At 43.3% G+C, this 18,589-nt stretch overlaps 1 protein-coding gene across 1 annotated transcript; it reads right to left on the bottom strand.

Annotated features, from left to right (window-relative positions):
- Positions 1-512: 512 nt before the first annotated feature.
- LOC134492193 (neural proliferation differentiation and control protein 1-like) lies at positions 513-17,322 on the bottom strand. The gene is made up of 9 exons (XM_063296381.1): positions 17,250-17,322; positions 13,199-13,351; positions 10,046-10,159; positions 7,661-7,876; positions 6,629-6,695; positions 6,271-6,355; positions 5,703-5,779; positions 3,927-4,020; positions 513-578 (listed from the first exon to the last, which is right to left on the bottom strand). Exons 1-9 carry the CDS (start codon positions 17,320-17,322, stop codon positions 513-515), a joined length of 945 nt encoding a protein of 314 aa, XP_063152451.1.
- Positions 17,323-18,589: the final 1,267 nt, after the last annotated feature.

The raw sequence follows: 18,589 nt of genomic DNA, 5'->3' as shown, positions 1-18,589 counted from the left end.
ATTTTCTGCCTCTGATGACCAAACAAATTGAGTAGCCCAAGACGGAATGGACACCATTGATCAGCAAAATGCTTTGGGCCAACCTTAGATCAGAGTAGACATCCAAGTGTGCCTATGCATTCTCTTTTATACATGACAAATGAAGCCTTCTGCTCCTTAGATCTCCTTAGCTAGACTGGATACAATAAACCCTTGCAGTTCAAGCGTTGATGGAATCAGGAGAACTTGAATCAAGATCTCCAGATGATAGTAGAAACTCCCAGGATAATAGTTCGTTGCCAGAAGACCTTGAAATGAAGCAGAGCTATGATAGAAAATCTCCTAAAAGCCGGGAAGCGTTCCCATAGTATTAGCATAAGAGGATATAGGAACACGTGGTATGGATATGATCTTCCCTCAAAGGAAGAGGATGGAGAAATGGCACCTTGTGGGTGTTTGTAAGTTTCAATCTTCCCTATGTTGATCCAAAGATGGCAATATAGATGAGGGAAGGAAGAAAAAAGGGAATGAAATTAGGGGGGACATCGCTGTAGGGTAGAGGTGTCGAACAGAGGGTTGTGGATCTCCATTTCTCCACTCTGGAAAGAGAAGAGGACATAAATTAGTCAATTCATTCTTTTCAAAAGGGGGGAAATGCTATACTTCAGGTCAAAGTCTCCTGTGCTGCCATCTCCATCAGGGGATAGGCAAACTGCACATTTGAACATGTCCCTTTGAAAACAGTGAGAACTTGTTTTCATGCATACCCCAATAGCAACTCAAAGGAAAAGATGTTAGGTTAGCTTTATCTTCCTATGCAGGGAGAGTTTTCTGTTCATTCTCCATCAAAAGAGCATTCACAACTGATTTTCCTAGCTGTAGTGTGAGTAATGTTGTCCTGCAAAAAAGGTACCTGCCTGATCCTGCACTTAGCTAATCCCTTTGTAATGGAAAGCTACATATATTACCTATGAAATGTGAGACTTCCAGTACGCCAACAGATCTACTGTTTATCTCTTACAATTGTGCAGAGTTATTAAATCAGGGAAGCCACAGTTTCAGGCCAACTGGGCAAACTCTAATACTGGAAATTATCCAAGCATCCAAGCTGCTTACTGGCTCTCCAGATCCTGAAACCTCATGTACAGGCCAAGGGTGCTGATAGGGATTGGTACAGTTGGGCATATCAAGAGGCTCATGATCAGCCCCTGAAGCCATGTCACTTTTTTTGCTTTGCAGTTGCTACTGAAGCAAACCTGTGTGAACAAAAGAATGGAACCACAGGTTTGGCTGGGGGAAGGATGGTCAGTGAGCCCTCAAAGAGAGAATTCACTGAAGACATCTCAGCCAAAGTCCACCCAGACCTGGAGGTGAGACTTCAAGCTAGAACTTTGCCTAAACATGCAAATCATAAATATCTCTGGGTTTCTATCTTGTTCTTTGACCTCCTTGCTTGTGCTCTGGTTTTAAACGTCCTTCAGATGGGTAAATCTGGTTAGTTACTGGATGGGACTATTAGGATGGAGAAGAGGAGACCCGACTTGGAAGTTTAAAAACAGAAAAACCCAGGAAGTGGCAATGGCAAACCACTTGATTATTTTATCATTTTTTTTTAACACAAACCCCATGCACAGAGCTGATTCTGATTGACCCTTTCCATCCTGACATTATTTAATTCTGACAAACGAGAGTCCCCTTTTGGTTGTTTTGCTATGTGCTGGTCACCACTTTATATTCTGTATTTATATATTTGTTTATTGTTCTACGATGAGGTTTTTAATTTTTTTTAATGTATTGCTTGTTTTTTACTCCATATGCTGCCCAGGGTCACATTGTTTGAGCTGGGTGGCCTTATAAATCTTATGCATCAAACCAATCAATGAATGATGCAGTAGGCAAGAATCTTATAGTGGGCAATTTGTCGTCACCCTCCATTCTCCAGCCAGAAATCTGTTAGGCAGAACTTTCTCTGGACCTTCCCCACCAAAGTGGGTGGGAACTACTTAAGATTATGCAGTCCTTATTGAACAGCCTCCCCCCTGAGATTATTTATTTATTTCTCAAATTTCTATCACCGCCCATCTCCCCCAAAAAAGGGGACTCTGGGCAGTTTACAATAAAAGAACAATTAAAACCATAAAAATGGTTTTTTTATGTCTCTCTTGGCCTTCTGGAAGGCTGTTAAGATCTGGTTTTCCCCCCAGGCGTTAGAGCTGTGATGCTAGGGGAGCCCAATATACGTGTGTATGTGTCGTGGGATTGTTAGCTGTACCACAGTATCTTTTTGTTTTGGATTGTTTTCAACTGTATCTTTGTTCAGTTAAAGGTTTTTTTTTTATTTTTTACATGTTTGTGTGTGAGAACTGGCTGTGAGCTGTCCAGAGTTATGCATTTAAGATGGCTATATGATTTTTAGAAGGGAAAAAATGTCACCTCCTGTTCCATTTAGCAAAGCTTCAGCATCAAACCTATCAAACTACAGCTCAGAGAGGTGGGCTTAGTGTCACTTAGGAACAAAATATCCCATTTTATCATATAACCTGGAGCACCACAACCTGTGATACCTAGGCAAGATATTCCCTAGCTCCTTTTCTCCAGCCCCTGGGGCCGTCCGCAGTCTGACCACTGAACTGGTGGCAAACTGCCAAATTACGATGGCTTGTCTCCCTAATTTGGTTTTCAAAAATAAGCAGAAAAATAGGTGTGATTTCATGCCTCTATTTTTACTGAAAAGGACAGGAAAAAAACTGAAAGGGAATCGAATATTCTGGTGTCTCTGCTTTCACATGGTGGTGCTTCCCACCATCCCAAAACTATGTTTACCAAGGGCAGACCATGCCTGCACAAAGATTGTCCACCCCTGATACAAATATTAACCATTCTGATATATTAGAACAATTCCTCTACAACCCCTGCTATCCCTGTATACAGCTATCTAATATTACAATGCTGAACAGGCAAAGGATCTTTATCAGCAAAAATACGCAGGGGAAGGGTGGAAGAACTGTGGTTTATAGCCATAAAACTAGTTTCTTGGCTGTGCCTAAGGGTATGGGTTTGGAGGTGGGAGATGCCGGGGGTTGGAGACGGCTAAGCTGTCAATGCAAAATACATATCCCCGCAATCTCAAAAGGAACTACTAGAAAGTTAACCCAAAACCAATATTTTTCTAAGAAAAATACAGTACAGTGTTTTTTCTTGAAGGTCGTCCTAGTGGCTTTCGTTCCTGCTAGATGTTAGGCCTCCAGAGCGGATTACATAAAAACTCATTAAAATAATAACAACCAATTACATGAAAGGTAGTCTTGGAAGCACCTTCGTTGCTTATTGAGCGAGTTTGTTAGAAGTATATGCAAAGGTGTATCTCAGCTCCAGTTGTTTTGTTTAGCAGGACACCTGAGGCTTTGTTGTTGCCTCTTGCTCTCTTACCACTCATGGGCAGTGAAGCAACCGGCATGCCTGGGAGGATTTCCTGCCCAAACCCTTGTGAAATGCTGGGGTGGGGAGACCCAACCTCACCACCTCACTAACGTATTTTAGGAATGCAGGGAAGGCTTTGGGATTAGCAGGTCGATCAACATGTTAAGGACAACGTCCACCTGTGAAAGTAAAAACTGTTGTTGATCTTGCTTAAAATGAAAGCGGGCCGTTTCAGGCAGCTTGGCAAAAATCACTAAGAAGGGCTGGTCCTCATGGTCAGGGCCAGCTCTGCTATTAGGTAGATAATGGATTATCATGCAATGGTTTTATTTCTCTCTTTTGACTCTAAGGTTTTTCTTGCCTGGAAGGTGAGATTTTCTCAGGTGTCAGAATAACTTGGTGGGCATTTTGACTTTGGAGGGCTTATTTGCCTCCAGCAGCGAGAGGTTTTGAGGCAGCCGAGCCCACAACCCCAGCTGGCAGCCATCTTTGCTTGTCCAGCCCAGACTGAACACACATATACATACTGGGGCCAGTCCAGGACATTCATATACAGTGTAGTCGCCATTTTCAGTCTCTGATTCTGTAGGGAACTGCTCCACTGCTTTGGGAGAGTCTCTCCTGGGGAGGAAGACACAAAATAAAGAGGTGGGGTGTTAAGGAGGTAGAAGCAAATGACTCGAGTCCTCTTCTGTTAGCCGCACCAGGTAGACCAGACCAGGAAGTCAATTCCCCAGGAAGGCTAAAGCTCCTTTTATTGAGATTGGCTATAACAACAGGATCTTGCAAGGCTGATTGCAAGGATCTTGCAAGGCTCCTCCTTCTTATCCTCCAGAGAATTAGGGAGGCATCTGCCTGAGTTGCTTCTGAATGTTATCTCATTGTTCTGGACTTAAAAAATGTTTCAGCCCCTTTAGCCAAGGGAATGGTTCCTGCATTTCTCAGTCAAGGTCATCTTCCATTTTGTCTACACTAAAGCTCTCCCAAATCTCTGCCCTGCCTTTACTGTAACCAGAATCCTCCAATTCCATCATCCCCAGGTATCAGGGCAATATAGAGGAGGGGTGTAAGTGTGGGAGACACTAACCAATTCAATTACCTAACCCCATCTTCCCAAAACATACTTCATATGTCCTTTCATGTCATAGGTAGTCCTCGACTTATGACCACAATTGGGACTGGAACTTCTGTTGCTAAGCAAGGCAGTGTTAAGTGAGTCACGCCTGATTTTACGACCTTTTTTGCTGCAGTAGTTAAGTGAATCACCATGGTTGATAAGCAAATCACCGTGGTCATTAAGTGAATCTGGCTTCCCCCAATGACTTTGTTTGTCAGAAGCTGGCTGGGAAGTTTGCAAATGGTGATCATGTGACCCCGGAATGCTGCAACTGTTGTAAGTGCGAGCCAGTTGCCAAGTGCCTGAATTTCAATCATGTGACCGCAGAGATGCTGCAATGTTCGTAAGTGCGAGGACTGGTCGTAACTCCTTTTTCCAGCGCTGTTGTAACTTCGAATGGTTGCTAAACAAATGGTCATAAGTTGAGGATTACCTGTATATGGGCCTGGCCCTCCATGCATAAGAGAAGGAGCTGATTCAAATAAAATCACTTCATAGTTAAGCATTGATTAGGAAGCAGTATAAGAGAACAAGGAAGTTCCTACTAAGAATATGTTGTCTCAGTTTTTTTTTTAATCTTCTGTGCAAATTTATGCCAGTTTTAATTTTTTGGGTTAACACATAAAATCTTAAACAAGTGTATAAATTTTACATCATGTGGTTAAGTGTTGGAAATATACTATTCTAGATCATAGACAGATAATGGTAATGGGGCAGAGGTGAACACACTGTATATGACAAGGAGAATATTTTTAATATCGTATTATTTTAATATCTTATTTTATTTAACAAGATATGCATGGAGGTTTGTGCATGATGGAGTGTGTACCGTGTGTGTGTGTGCACACACACACACTCACACACCTATAATATTTAATTTCCCACCTATGGTCTGAAATAAAACCTATCACAGACACTGGACCCCTCCTGAAGTTAAGTGTCTCCTGAACAATCAAGAGTTCATCTGCCCAGCACTGGGAGATCTGTTTCCCAGCCCTGGAGAAAAACCTTTCAGAGAGGTCCCCAACCCAGAGACCTTTCCTCTTCAGGTAAGGGAGACAGAAGTTCTGCTCTCCTGTGCCCTCTCCCATTGAGACATGGTCCTTCCCATCCTGAACCTTGCTCCATCCTCATAGCTGTTCCATGCCCTCCCACTTCCAGGAAAGTTCTAGAGAAGAACACTTACTCCTCACCAGTAAGAAGTTTCTTCTGATGTTGGTAGTGGTGAACTTGACAAGACTGTGCTAGCCTGGAATCCATATACTGAGAAGGGTGAAACAGAAGGTGATTAAGAAGAGCCTTATTAGATCAGTAAAACTGATCTAGTCAAGCATCCCATTTCCTCCACCAACCCAGTGTCTCCTGAAAGCCCATAAGCCGTACTGTAGAGCCATAGCTTTATTTCCTCTGCAGGCAATAATGCCAGTTCAGCCTGACTCTGATCCCTGGGGTAATCTATAGCTGCCATCATGTTGAATAGTGTTTAATAGCCTCCTCCTCCTCTTCCTCCTCCTCCTCCACCACCACCACCTCCATGAATTCGTTAAATTCATCTTCATTTCCATTCAATCTAACACAATATATTAAGCCCCATTTGGCTGAGTTCATACAATACGCAAAGCCAGGAACTATGATTTCCAAAGCACAATAGCTGGCTTCACACAACAAGCTGTCAAAATATGCTACAGCTTAACATGTCCTGTGAGCAAGGCCTCCATCTTCTATTAGTGAATTCCATTGCAAAGCCAACTTACTGCACTGGGTTGATGGTATCGGTACTGGTTTCCTCGAGTAGCTGTGTAAGCCATCTTTTGAGCCAAGCGTACCTCTTTCTGAAGCCTGGAAATTAATCATAGGATATTTTGACTGAACCACAACAAAAACTTTATGAATAACCCCAATGCACGGTTCTCATTTTCCTGATTTACAGATCATTACATCTGCAGCCTATTTCATCCACAGCACTGGGAAAAATAAGGAGCAAAGGAATTCCTGAGAACATGCGCAGAGTTCCGCTCATCTCTGAATGTCGATAAGACATAGATATCAAAATAGTGATAATTACAATAATGAAGAAACAATGTATGAAAAAGGGGACAATCAGATTCATACCTGTACCAGCAAATGGCTGCAACCACCAATCCAGAGACCCCTGTCACCGTGCACATGACCACAAGAGCTGAAAGGAGCACAATTAACTCTTTGAGTGCTGCATCCACAGGGATATGATGAAGCACTGCTTTTCTAGCTGTGCAAACACACGCATCCCACCATTCAGCTGCCCCAAGCTCTCATCCTCATCCTTGCCCCAACTTTTCTGATCTCTTGAAGATCAAATTAATGACAACAGGTACCACAAACGTCTTTAGAACTGACAATGAAGTTATCAAAGTGGTGGGCGGCTTCTGCCTTTTAGGATCAACCATCAACAGTAAAGGAACAAGCGGTCAAGAAATATACCGCAGACTAGCACTTGGTAGAGCAGCCGTGAAGGCCAGGAAGGAAAAGATATTCAAATGCCGTGATGGGTCTCTACCAACAAAGATCAACAAGCCATGGCATTCCCTGTGACACTATATGGAAGCAAAAGTTGGGCTTTGAAGAAGCAGAATGGGAAGAATATTGACACTTTTGAACTTTGGTGTTGGAGGCTCAAATTATCCTACTTTGGACACATGATGCAAAGACCCAGCTCTTTAGAGAAGGATCTGATGCTGGGAAAGGTGGAAGGAAAAAGAAGAAGAGGATGACCAGCAGCAAGGTAGATGGACTCATTTACAGTGGTGATGGGGGCATGTTGGAAGACCTGCAAGACCAGGTTAGGGACAGATCCTTATGGAGAACATCTATGTATGTGGTTGCTAAGAGTTGACAATGACTTGATGGCACATAATCAATCAATCAAAATCCAAACCCACAAAACCATCCCCAACATGAGCTCACCCAGCCGCCCTATCCAACATATTTAGGTAGGACTTGGTTTGGGAAGGCTGCCTTGGACTCTTCTCTAAATCAAAGAACACAAGGCATGTTGGAAGACCTGAAGGACCAAGTTAGGGATGGATCGTCATGGAGAAAATCTTTCTATGTGGTCAGTAGGACTTGACAATGACTTTATGGCAATCGATTAATCAATCTACTCACTAAGAGTCACGGCTTTATTCATGCTAGTAGCTGGAGGACGGGACCTCTGCTTGAAGTCCACTCTCACTCTCCTTGGTGGTGTGGTGACCGAAACCGGAGTGATTTCATACGACTCAGAAGGAACTGGAGAAGTATTTTTGGAATAGGAGACACTTGTGGGAAGAGAAGTGGGGAAGCTAGTTGGAGAGCTGGGTGGTTCAAATACCTCAGTAATGCCTGTAAAATCAGCAACACATTAATTTGGAGAATGCCATTTTTCTGCCTGCTTTCCACCTCTTCTAGCAGATCCTGCAAATTTCTCTAAGACTTTGTGATAGCTTCATGGATCTAGCAGCAGGGCTAAGCCTAAAATTATGCCCTTTGGCCATAAGCCATTCTAAACGTTTTTGGAAGTGTGGTCCAGTAAGCAGTGTTGCCCCAGGAGATAAGGAGGTGACAAATATGTAACATTCCGTCTTTTAATCTATGAGTCAATTCTTACTATAGGTGATTATCCATAATAAATATAATATACATCCCTATCCACTCAATTTTTTCCTTCCTTTGTTTATTTATTTTCTATCCCGCCTTTATTATTTTTGTAAATAACTCAAGGCAGCGAACATACCTAATACTCCTTCCTCCTCCTATTTTCCCCACAACAACAACACTGTTGAGCTGAGTTGGGCTGAGAGAGGCTGATTGGCCCAAGGTCACCCAGCCAGCTTTCATGCCTAAGGCAGGACTAGAACTCACAGCCTCCTGGTTTCTAGCCCGGCGCCTTAACCACTAGACCAAACTGGCTCCCTTCATGGTGCAGAATAGAAGAGGAAACATCCGTTATCCTCCTGTCATCCCTATTCTGCTGTTGTTATGTATATAAGAGGGTTAAAACTGGAAGAACTGAAGGCCACTTCCTTTGGGCCTGGTCATGCTAAGTCCCTCCAGTATAGTTTCCTGTGGCTCTGGAAAATTCTGTCCCTTTTTGGTAGAGAGAGAATGTAAATTCTTGTCTGTAGTTCATGTGCTTCTCTCTCTCCTTTCTTTTCCCTGCCTTTTACCCTGTTTTTGCCAATTAATGATTTTTTTTACATTTGTTGATTTTAATCAATAAGCCCAAGGAATACTTTTGCTAGCTGAACTGAGTGGTGTGTGTGCTTGCTCTCATCTGGAATCAGGGAATGACTGGGAGAGTGCTGGATGAAATTTAAACTGGAAATTATCTCATTTTCCAACACAGCTAAGAGATAACAAATAGATAGTGGATGTAATCATAAGGCGTATCTATCTTACCCAGGCAGTACAAGGGTCAGGGAGATGGGGAAATAAAAGATATGGAGTGGAGAGCAAGATTTCTGATGAGTGCTTTGGGTCAAACTTTTTGAAAAGTAGACATGACCAAGTTTGGTGTGTGAGGTATGCATTAAACCAAGCTTCAAGCCCTCCAAATTCTATGCCAAAATTTCCATGACGGTGGCGATCACAAGATGCCGTATGGCCCAACATTTTCTTGAGTCATGAGTCAATTCAATGCATGGCATTGTTATGCAAATACTAAATGCACTTAGACATGAATGCAAAGCTGAATCTAATGTTATAATTCTGCATACACAGTATTTAATGCTGGTTAGATTGAGTAGAATAAACCACGCATGTTCAACGAACTGCCGAAGGAGTTGCAGAGGAAAAGGCACGTAGCTGAATATAACTATTCTGTGATCAAAGTAGGGCTCTTTGGTCCCATATCATTCCTACAGTATGGGAAATCATTGGATTATTGGGTTTTATCTCATCATGGACCTCTATTCCTGTCTATATTTCAGGCATTCATTAAAGTTGAATATGTAAATTAAACTTTTGCAGCAGACAAGTGACATGACAGATACGTTCACTGCCTATGAAGATAAATCATTTGACAACATTGAACAGAAGCAATGTCTCTGTATAGCATCTAACACGCTGCTTATCAAGGGTGAAGAGAGAGAAAACACTAACATGAACTTAAAAACAGGCTGTCTCTGAAATATAGATAAGTTCTATAGTTCAGTCCTGCAGCCCCTGCTTAGGTCCCCTGGTTCAATCCCCCCTTCGTCTGAGGAAGACCCGAGTCTAAGATCATGGGGAACTGCTCCTAAGATACACAGATCCAGAAGGTGGAACTGTACGGACACCGGGCCTTTCTAGACAAAAGCGTTCCGCTTCCATCTTTCCTCCTTCCCAGCTTTTCTATGGAAAGAAGAATGAGGGAAGAGCTGGTGGGAAAGTTAAGAGAATTGCTGAAGAGAAATGGGCCCCTTGTACCAAGTCCTCGCGTTAGATAGGGAGGTAGTGCCACACACTCCTGGAAACACCCCACACGGTCTGTTCCCTGCTGGGAGAAGAGGAAAAGTTGGCGAGTTTGCGTACCAGATAGAGTAGTCTCCATCGTGGACAGCTGCAGTGCCTTTTCATGCTTCGCCAGAAGGTAACGCAGAAGACCAGGCAAATCTTTAGGTCTCTTCTGAGTTTTCGGTTTGCTTTCTGAAAGAGAGGAGAGGGAGAGGGAAAATGAGGCCGGTAAACCCCACGGTGTTTAATGTTTGATGTCCAGTGGATTGATTCCGATGGACGTCCCACTGCACTCTTTTGAGACATGATGCTTTGCAGAGCAAGCTAAGTAATAAAAGCAGATCTCTGCTCAGCTGAGTGTGCAGCCAAGATGCCAACAGACAGACCAGAAGTGAAGAGAGGAGCAAATAGGTTGGAAGAAAGAAGAGCTACAAGAAAAAGTTGCAGTGGAAGGAGTAGGATATTCCCCTACATTGTGGCTGGAAATTCTGGGATTTTATTTGCCCTTGGCAACTCACTGTCTGGCTAAACATAGGGGAGCAGGAGATGCAAAGGCAATAATTTCACTGGGATATCATGTCCCTTTAAATGATGCATTGATATACAGTTAGTCCTCGACTTATGACCACAGTTGGGACTGGAACTCCCATCTCAAAGTGATACGGTTGTTAAATGAGCCATGCCTGATTTTTTGACCTTTTCTGCTGCAGTCATTAAGTGAATCATGCAGTCATTAAATGAATCACACAGTCATTAAGTGAGCCACATGGTTCCCCATTGATTTTGCTTGTTGGGAGCCAGCTGGGAAGCTCACAAATGGTGATCATGTGCCCCCAGGATGCTGCAACCGTCATAAATACATGCCGGGTGCTAAGCACCCGAATTTTGATCACGTGACTGCGGGGACATGGCAACAGTTGTAAGTGCGAGGACTGGTTGTAAGTAACTTTTTTCAGTGTTGTAACTTCGAACGGTCATTAAAAAGGTGGTTGTAAGTCAAGGACAACCTGTATACTGCCTTGTGTGGAAGGAATAACCTTGAGGAAGAGGAGAACAGTATACAATGTATACTGCATTGTATAAAGGAGTCAATGCAGTACACAGGTAGTCCCTGACTTACGACAACTGCAATCAAGACAACTATCAGATAAAAGAATCTGAGTCTGGGGAGAACTGTAATTTGAGAGAGCATCTCAGACAGGACCCTTCCTAGTTCTCACAAAAACAAAGTGAGGGAGGGGGAAAATTTATTCAGACTTGCAAGATTCTATTACTGTACCCTTATAATAAAAGTAATATTAGCATTCATACATTTCCTAGTCTGGTCTACCTTGAAGGGCTGGCATGTACATGCACCTGAGTCAAGATATATCTGCTTCTCATCAGAAATGTTACTTCTAAAAATCAGGATAGGAAGGGGAATGGAATGTGATGAAATTCAAATATACTTCTTAAAAATAAAACAAAAAGCCAACAACTCATCCTTTTCCCAGTGGTTAACTTTTCCAAGAGCCCTGTTTCATTAAATGGGTTTTTGCCTGTTTTTTGCTGGTTGCAAACCATTTGGTGATGATGAGTTATGAGAAGCAGTATAAAAATACTTCAGAAAAATAAAGAGATATGCCAGCATCTCTCTCTCCCCCCGCCAAAAAAAGCCCCTTCTTCCTTCTCACTGGAGGAAGGGGAGGTGTCAGAGGAAAAGAATACAGAGCCTGGGATTCCTGTTTTGACCCAGGGCTTAGATCAGGGAAATGAAGTTGATCCAGTCCTTACGGCATTTGCAGAGTTTGCAACTCTTGTTCTCTGATCCTGATCAGCAGCTTCTGACCCCTTAACAATCCTCCGATCTCCAAGTGGTGGTAGAGAGAATGCAGACTGCAAGTTCAGACTCCTGGAGAGAAAATCTCTTTGGGTGTCAGAATCATAAGCACTGAACAAAACTAGTAGCAGCTGGCTGTGGGGGACCTTATAAGCCATGATCAGAGGCAGAGATGGTTGCTGGAAGCATTCCTTTCAGCCCATCTTGCATACTAATGGCCAGAAACTTCAACTGTGAACCGTTCACATGGATGCATCGACCTTCAGCTGTAACCCAACCGTGTAAACATTGCAGTCCTATTCCGCTGCTGTGCTCTGTTTCTTGATTCTTGACCTACAGACTGGTTTTAGATGATGCTTTGGAATGAAAACATCTGTGGGGTTAATTTAGTAGCTCTTGACCTTGGTCCACAGACTATTCTCTCTCTGGCTCCCCATGTCACTTTGGGTCAGAACATCTTCCTAAAATATAAGATGTATTGCAAAGGACAAAAGCTAGAAAATAGGGAGAGTTGGAATGTATAGATGAAATGCAGAGGATATTGTACATTTACAGTGATGAAGGGCCATGCTGGCTAGACATTATAGAAATGGTTTGTTTTGGTTTGTGCCTCTGAGTCAGTGTTGACTCCTGGCAACTGCCTGGACAAGTCTCTGTAGTTTTCTTGGCAAGATTTTGGAAATGGTTTGCCACTGCCTTCTTCCTAGGGAGTGGGACTGGCCCAAAGAGGGAGGGACTGGCCCAAAGTCACCCAGTTGGCTTTGTGTCTAAGGCAGAACTAGAACTCACGGTCTCCCAGTTTCTAGCTTGATGCCTTAACCGCTACACCAAACTGACTCACACAGAAACATTGGCCCCACACATGGCCAATGGCTGTGGGTGATAGGAACTGTAGTGCCACAATACATATAGGGCTATAATGTCCCACTCCTCATGAATATTATGACTCTAAAAGCCCAGAATGAAGGCTCTGTTTAGCTGCAAATCTTACTCTCATGAAATGCTGTAGTAGGAGTTTGGGAGAACAAGCCATGACTGTGGGAGATTTTGCCATCAGATTCCTCATTCTTCAACACAATTTAATAGCACCAGCACAATTTAATACTGGAATATCATGATTTGGTTGGGGAGAGACATTCCTCCCTGTGTTTTTGCCCAGCCAATTTTACCACCCCAACAAATGAATATTTGCATCTCTAGAGAAAAAACATTACTATTTTAATTTTTCTTCCTTCAGTGCAGCAGTGAAAGATGGATTCCGCCACCAGCCTATGTCCATCATTAAACTCCGGGTTGAAAAGCCTCTTGGCTGTCATGAACTCCTTGGTAAAGTTGCCTTGTTCTTCCCAGTAAAATTTTGGAAAACTCTGTGCCCGCTAACATGTCAAGCTTCCAAAGCCCACAGGACTTACCATGCTTAGGGCCCTTTTTTGGCACACAGTTGCCACTGGAATCCTCTTCATAACCAGGGAAGCAGGAGCCACAACTTGGCGCCCCATCTGGCCCACAACCCAGTCGCTGGTGAAGTAGGCAGTTGATTTTGTACCTGGCAGGGCACAGGGGGTCTGCAAAAGAGAGCATACAAAGTGAGAAGGAAAACTTGCTTCAAGGAGGGCAGGCAGTTCTCTGTGCTTTGCCAAGAAATTTCACTCTCAGCCCAAACTACCTCCACCTCCTTCCCCATTTTAGGAATTCAGGAACCCTGACTTGTAAGGTCCAAGCAACGTTTGCTACGATGAATGCCCATGCTTGCCGGGAATTACAGGAATTATCATACAATCACAGAATGGATGAGTTGTAAGGGACATTGGAGAATATCTAATCCAAATCAATTATCAAGTGATGGTATTCCCTGTGACACTCCATGGAAGTGAAAGTTGGACTTTGAAGAAACAGGATAGGAAGCATATTGACGCTTTTGAACTTTGATGTTGGAGAACACTGCTGAGAATACCGTGGACAGCCAAGAAAACAAACATATGGTTCATCGAACAAATTGACCCAGAGTTCTCACTCAAGGCCCAAATGACCAGGCTCAGATTATCCTACTCTGGACACATTATGCAAAGACTTAACTCTCTGCAGAAGGCTCTGATGCTGGGAAAGGTGGAAGGAAAGAGTAGAAGAGAAGGACCAGCAGCAAGGGGGATGGACTCAGTTACAGTGGCAATGGGGGCACTGTTGGTAGACCAGATTAGGAAGAGATAGTAATGGACACAATCTATCTATGTGGTCAACAATGACTTGATGGCACATAATCACTCAATCAAAATCCAAACCCACAAAACCATCCCCAACATGAGCTCACCCAGCCACCCTGTCCAACATGTTTAGGTAGGACTTGGTTTGGGAAGGCTGCCTTGGACTCTTCTCTAAATCAAGGAACACAGGGGTTTTCTACACAACAACAAAACATTGGCAGCCCAGACAGTGTGCCTTTTCAGTAGTGGTGTCTACTCTTGGAATGCTGTCCCTCCTGATATTCAGTCAGCCCTGATCCTGCTGGCTTTTATAATGGCCTTAAAACGTGGTTATTTCCCCATGTTTTGGGCTAAGATAAGCAAGTTTCCAATGGAAGAGGGTATGATTGTGTGCCAGGTTCCTCATGATTATTTACGTTTACTGATCACTGTTGTTTTATCCTGACTGTTTTTTGTTAACTGCCCAAACTTGCACTTTTTGAATTAGGCAGCCATATAAATTCATTCATTCATTCATTCATTTAATCAATCAATCAATTCTTTCTGAGAGTGCCTTGGACTGCAAGAAGATCAAACCAGTCCATCCTCCAGGAAATAAAGCCAGACTGCTCACTTGAGGGAATGGTATTAAAGGCAAAACTGAAGTACTTTGGCCACATAATGAGAAGAAGGGACACCCTGGAGAAGATGCTGATGCTAGGGAGAGTGGAGGGCAAAAGGAAGAGGGGCCGACCAAGGGCAAGGTGGATGGATGATATTCTAGAGGTGACGGACTCGTCCCTGGGGGAGCTGGGGGTGTTGACGACCGACAGGAAGCTCTGGCGTGGGCTGGTCCATGAAGCCACGAAGAGTCGGAAGCGACTAAACAAATAAACAACAACAACAACAAGTTTCAGCTTCTCTTGCCTGGCACCTAGGGTGCAGTGGTTAGCCAAGTGAGTGGTGGGGTGGAATTCTCAAATCCAATTTCCTTCTCCACTGTGAATTCAAGAATTAGCCTAACCCTTCAAACCTCTCTTCTCTAATTTCAAGATGATCAAGATGAAGCATTCCAGACATTAATGATCCTGGATCCCCATCACGCAACCTGTTGTCACCAAGGTGTCCAGTGACATCTGCCCTACTCATTCTACATTTTATTTGTTTAAGTAAAAATAAGTAAACTGGACACTAGCATGTTGAAAGGCAAAGATCCACCCTCAACCATATTTATGCTTCAGCCACATGGAGACTTTCAGAGCTGTTGGAGAGTGGGTGGCCTTAGAAAACAAACAAACAAACAAACAAACGTCTTAGAAAGCAACATTATGGGTGACTGCAGATCAGTTCTCGACCAGAAAAAAAAAAAAGGCAAAGTTACACTTGAGAAAGTAGCATCCTAGAAGTTGTATTAGCAAGTTTGCCATGAGTGGTTTGTGATTTGCCAGTCTCGGCAGTGACCGTTTTGCGTGTGTGCATATAAGATGCTTTCAAAATTCCAAATATGCACCTCAGTTAAAAAATTCTGAGGACCTAATAGATAGCTATTATGGACCTTCTTGGTGGTGCCTTGCTATAATATGGTGCAACCATAGCAGTACTTCCAAATGTCAGTGAGGTTCCAGACTATCCCTCACCACTACTACTAAGTTCTTTGATGTGTGCACCTCCCTAAACTGACCAAGTGAGGCTAGGTCACATAGGGAAGCATTGCTTAAGAGAAAATAAATAATTGCATTATCTCTAATCATATTATGTGTGATGAAACAAAGCTTTTCATCAGACCCTGGAAGAATAAGTAAAATGTACTGGACAATCCTACCAGGAGAAAAGATGTACCGGAAATGGGGCGGGGGGTGGTGGTGCTTGAAAGGTCAGATCTTGGGACTCTACCTGTCCCACCTCTGAAAGGTCAGGTCCCCACCTGTCTCACCTCTGATGACCAGTGTACCTTTGCCATCAGCCTTTTATGAAATATTGCAGGATCAATAACTTCAGTGCCATCCAACCATTGTTTTGAACGGTGCACAAAAAGGGGCTGAAGACAAAGCGAGCACAAATCTTTTAACAGCAGCCCTTTCCTGCTTGATTAATTCCACTAAAATAAAAGGTAATTCCCCCCAAAGCCTGCAACAGAGGCAGGCTGACCCAGTGCTGATTCCTAGCTGCAGTCTTATTCCTCCCTTCTCTCTTAGGAGCTCTTTTTAAATGAAGATTCCCTGAAAATGCTTCTGTGTTTCTTTCCATTTTATACTAGGGTATGCACTGATACAGAGGGATTGGTCCTGTTTGTGACTGAAGTTTTGGAACAGGAGATTGGGGCTGGAAATAGGATGGCCAACTCATTCCACCCCTCTTACAGGGCCGCTGTGGGCTTTCTGCAGGCAGAAATCAAACTAGTAAAGCAGCACCTAGCCTTGCATCTCTGTATAGACATGAGCTGCACCTGTTGAACATCTCCCGGTCATCAATTTGTTAAAAGTACTTCTTAGAGAAGAGGAAAGAGGCTAGCTCTTGCTAATGGGTGAATTGGTGAAGTGGAACGAAGAGTTTTGGTTGGAGATGGAAGGTGGCATATGAAGGGTGAGTCACAAGCAGGATGCCTTTGTTCTGTAACAGCCACAACCGTTGTGCCCAGTGAATTATAAGGATGGAGGCTGGAAGCAAACTTGTGATCTTTGAAAAGGAGAGACAGTTTCCTGGGATAGAAGAACAGAATTCTAGATGGGGCATCAGCAGGAATTAAGCTGAGCCAAGTCGTTGAAGCCAAGACAAATTTCTAGAGCCTCTCAAGGACAAGGTGTCTATTGAGTGCCCCCCTCCATAATCCAGTCCCCAATCTATTTGCAATTTACCTGGAGGGTCTTCTGGTCCAAGGGCGTTGATTTGAAGAAAGCAATATTAGATCTCTTAGCATTAGTTGAGTAAGTTAAAGCAAAGATACAACGAAACCTTGGTTCCTTCTTATCCTAGAATCAAGCCTAGCTTTAAATCACTGCATTCCATTTCTCCATCCATCCATCCATCCCACCCACCAAGTATCCAGCAACCAACCTCCATTTATTCCTTCCTTCCAAATATTTACAGTTCTCCCGTTTTTCTTCGTAGCCTTCTGCTTGGAGTGGAATATTTATCCCTCCTTCTGTTTTCTCCCCGCCCTTCCTTCTGCTCTTAAATTTATCTGCTTTCTCTCCCTTCAGCAGGCACTCCCCTGCTCTCCTCTCCCAAATCCCCCAATATACATCCCTCCCCAGCCCCCACTCCCAGCCAGGTGCCCCCTCACCTGCTTCCCAGTTGGCCCCTGTAGCAGCCAGGATGGCGAAAAACCCCAGCCATCGTATGGCTTTGCTCAGCATCATCGCCTTTCAAAGAGATAAATGAATCAGAGCGGGGGAGGGTAAGTAGTAAGCTCCCCCCTTGCTATAGAGGGGGCTGTGCCCCTTAGCAGCTTTTGGCATGTGGCCGAATACGAGAGAAGACCTGCTGGCCGGCGGGCGGGGAAGGACTGCGGATATTTATGAATGAACCGAGGATTGGAGGGTGGATGGGGAGGGGGTGGATAAGGATGGAGAATTCGACTGAAGAAAAATGTCCCTGAATATTGCGCTTACCAGAGAGGGTAAAGGGGACAGAGTGATGGATGGATAGCTTTAGATTGACAAGTTAATTGGATGGGCTTATGTACTTGGCATAATGGATCAACTAAAATCAATGCACAGCTGGATACAGGTCTGGGAATCATCCAGCTACTACTGGCTGAGGCCAGGGTAGAGGGGAAGCATGCTATAATATTTCCATTGTATGTTTTGGTGCCCACATCATTCACGTTGTATAAATATTTTCTGGAATCCCAATGTCCCTATACCGTTGTGGCTGATATATCTTAAGGTAGTATTCACACTGCATTTCTGAACTAAAGTTTTCAGGAGTACCACAAGGCTTAAAAGCACCTTGTAATACTTCTGCAGGAACGTACACTTTGGAAAAATAAAAGGTAAACTTAAGTTGTACACCAGCAAGATTCATATGATTGCAGTGGTATAAAAATCTGATCAATCAATCCATCAAGTGTCAGCATATATGAACACATGAACACATGAATCACAGTTATGCAGACTTATAGCCCCATCCATGCCAATTTAAGTTTGATATGAGACATAGGCTACTATCCTATATACATTTACCTGGCAGTAAGTTTTACTGACCTCAGCGAGACTTATTTTTGACTAGTGCACTATGATCTGCATTTCTAAAACGAATGTAAACAGAATTCTGTGTCAATGCTTCATGCAACTCCTTCAAGAAGGAATTGCTTCACCATTGTAAGGCATGCAATCTTATACACATAGAGTGCAATCGTATACATATCTATACAATAATAAGTAAGCCCCATTGAGTTGATCAGAATTTACTTGCTGATAAGTGTTCATAATGTTGCAGCTTGATAACACACGAAGAAATCCTTCCTTCAGATTCTAGGATTATCCACTCACATCAAAATGAATAATTCATCCAGATTTAACAAGCAGCAACTTTATATTTGGAAGTTTGGTATCAGAGTCACTGACTGTATTCACACCTTACAAAAGTGATAACGTGCTTTGCTTTTGACTTAGAGGATTT

This window comes from Candoia aspera, chromosome 2, assembly GCF_035149785.1.
Source record: "Candoia aspera isolate rCanAsp1 chromosome 2, rCanAsp1.hap2, whole genome shotgun sequence".
Lineage (NCBI taxonomy): Eukaryota > Metazoa > Chordata > Lepidosauria > Squamata > Boidae > Candoia > Candoia aspera.
The sequence above is the reverse complement of the archived record's forward strand: the minus strand, read 5'-3'. Positions and strand labels throughout refer to the sequence as shown.